The 1461-nt window shown below is 39.9% G+C and overlaps 1 protein-coding gene across 1 annotated transcript in view; it reads right to left on the reverse strand.

Annotated features, from left to right (window-relative positions):
* GPLD1 (glycosylphosphatidylinositol specific phospholipase D1) overlaps positions 1 to 1461 on the reverse strand; it is a 75472-nt gene that overhangs the window by 58608 nt on the left and 15403 nt on the right. The window contains exon 5 of the mRNA XM_011998202.1: positions 1086 to 1196. Coding sequence (XP_011853592.1) covers positions 1086 to 1196 — 111 coding nt within the window. The remainder of the gene's footprint in view (positions 1 to 1085; positions 1197 to 1461) is intronic.

A 1461-nucleotide genomic window follows, 5' to 3' on the forward strand; every position in this document is an offset into this window, starting at 1 on the left:
GGAGGCAGAGGTTGCAGTGAGCCGAGATTGTGCCATTGCACTCCAGTCTGGGCAACAGGAGGGAAACTCCACCTCAAAAGAAAAAAACTTTATGTGTCTGTGTGTATATATGTATGTATACATATGTGTGTGTATATATATGTATGTATATATATGTGCATACATACATATGCAGCTGAGTTGGATACATATGTCTGGTAATAAAGCTACTACAGACAATTCTGCCTTATAGGATATATATAAAAATCTCTGAGTTGAAGTTGAAACTTCTAACAGAATGTAATTAACATAAATTAAGGACTAGGGGGCCATCCAGAGGCTAAGTCATCAGGTAAGATCACAATTTTCAGTTTGAGGACATGACATTTTCATATAGAAAGCTAAAAAGAAAGAGAAAAAGTCCAAAAAAGTAGAAGTATTACTTTTAAATAGAACCAAGTGGCAGGTATTCATATCCTTATTAAGATACATGGCTTAAAGAAAGGATAAGATTTCTCAAATATTTTTGTGACTAAGACAAAATATCACATCTATTACTGTTTTCAGTACACACTAGCCACTCTGCTGTTGTGGATGAATCTACCCAGTTGGCAAGAAGAATAAAAGGAATGAATTGGGCCAGGCACGGTGGCTCACGCCTGTTATCCCAGCACTTCGGGAGACCAAGGCAGGCAAATCACGAAGGTCAGGAGATCGAGACCATCCTGGCCAACGTGGTGAGACCCCGTCTCTACTAAAAATACAAAAATTAGCTGAGCACGGTGGCGCGTGCCTGTAATCCCAGCTACTCAGGAGGATGAGGCAGGAGAATCACTTGAACCAAGGAGTCAGAGGTTGCAGTGAGCTGTGATCGCACCTTCGCACCACTGCATTCCAGCCTGGCGACAGAGCGAAACTCCATCTCAAAAAAAAAAAAAAAGAAAAAAAGGAACAAACTGGAAAAGATGAGACTCTAACCAAACACCGCTTTAGGCAGAAATCTGAATAACCTAACATTTTCCTTTCTTTTAAAATGGTCAGGTTTTGATATTAGGTGTGACAGTATCACTCCCATAAAGTAATTCCCCATAAAGTGTTGTACTCACAGCTCCCATGGTCCTAAGGAATCCTTGTTCAATGCCCAGACTATGCCAGCTGACATCTGCTACCATATGAGAAGTAATTCCAAACAAGAAAGCTACCAGTTTCTCTGTGTCCTGCCAAACAAGCAAATTAGAGTCATGTGTGTTTGGGTGATTTTATAATAACAATCCTATTAAAAGTTTTAATAAATAGAAATTCATTTATGTTATTGAGACTTAACAAAAAATTTCAGGCAAGTACATTGCAGTTTCTAGTTATTAAAAACCATGTAAGAGACCGGGTGCAGTGGCTCACACCTGTAATCCCAGCTACTCAGGAGGTTGAGACACAAGAATTGCTTGAACCTAGGAGGCGGAGGTTGCAGTGAGCTGAAATTGC

This window comes from Mandrillus leucophaeus, unplaced genomic scaffold (genome assembly GCF_000951045.1).
Source record: "Mandrillus leucophaeus isolate KB7577 unplaced genomic scaffold, Mleu.le_1.0 Scaffold56, whole genome shotgun sequence".
Classification (NCBI taxonomy): Eukaryota; Metazoa; Chordata; class Mammalia; order Primates; family Cercopithecidae; genus Mandrillus; species Mandrillus leucophaeus.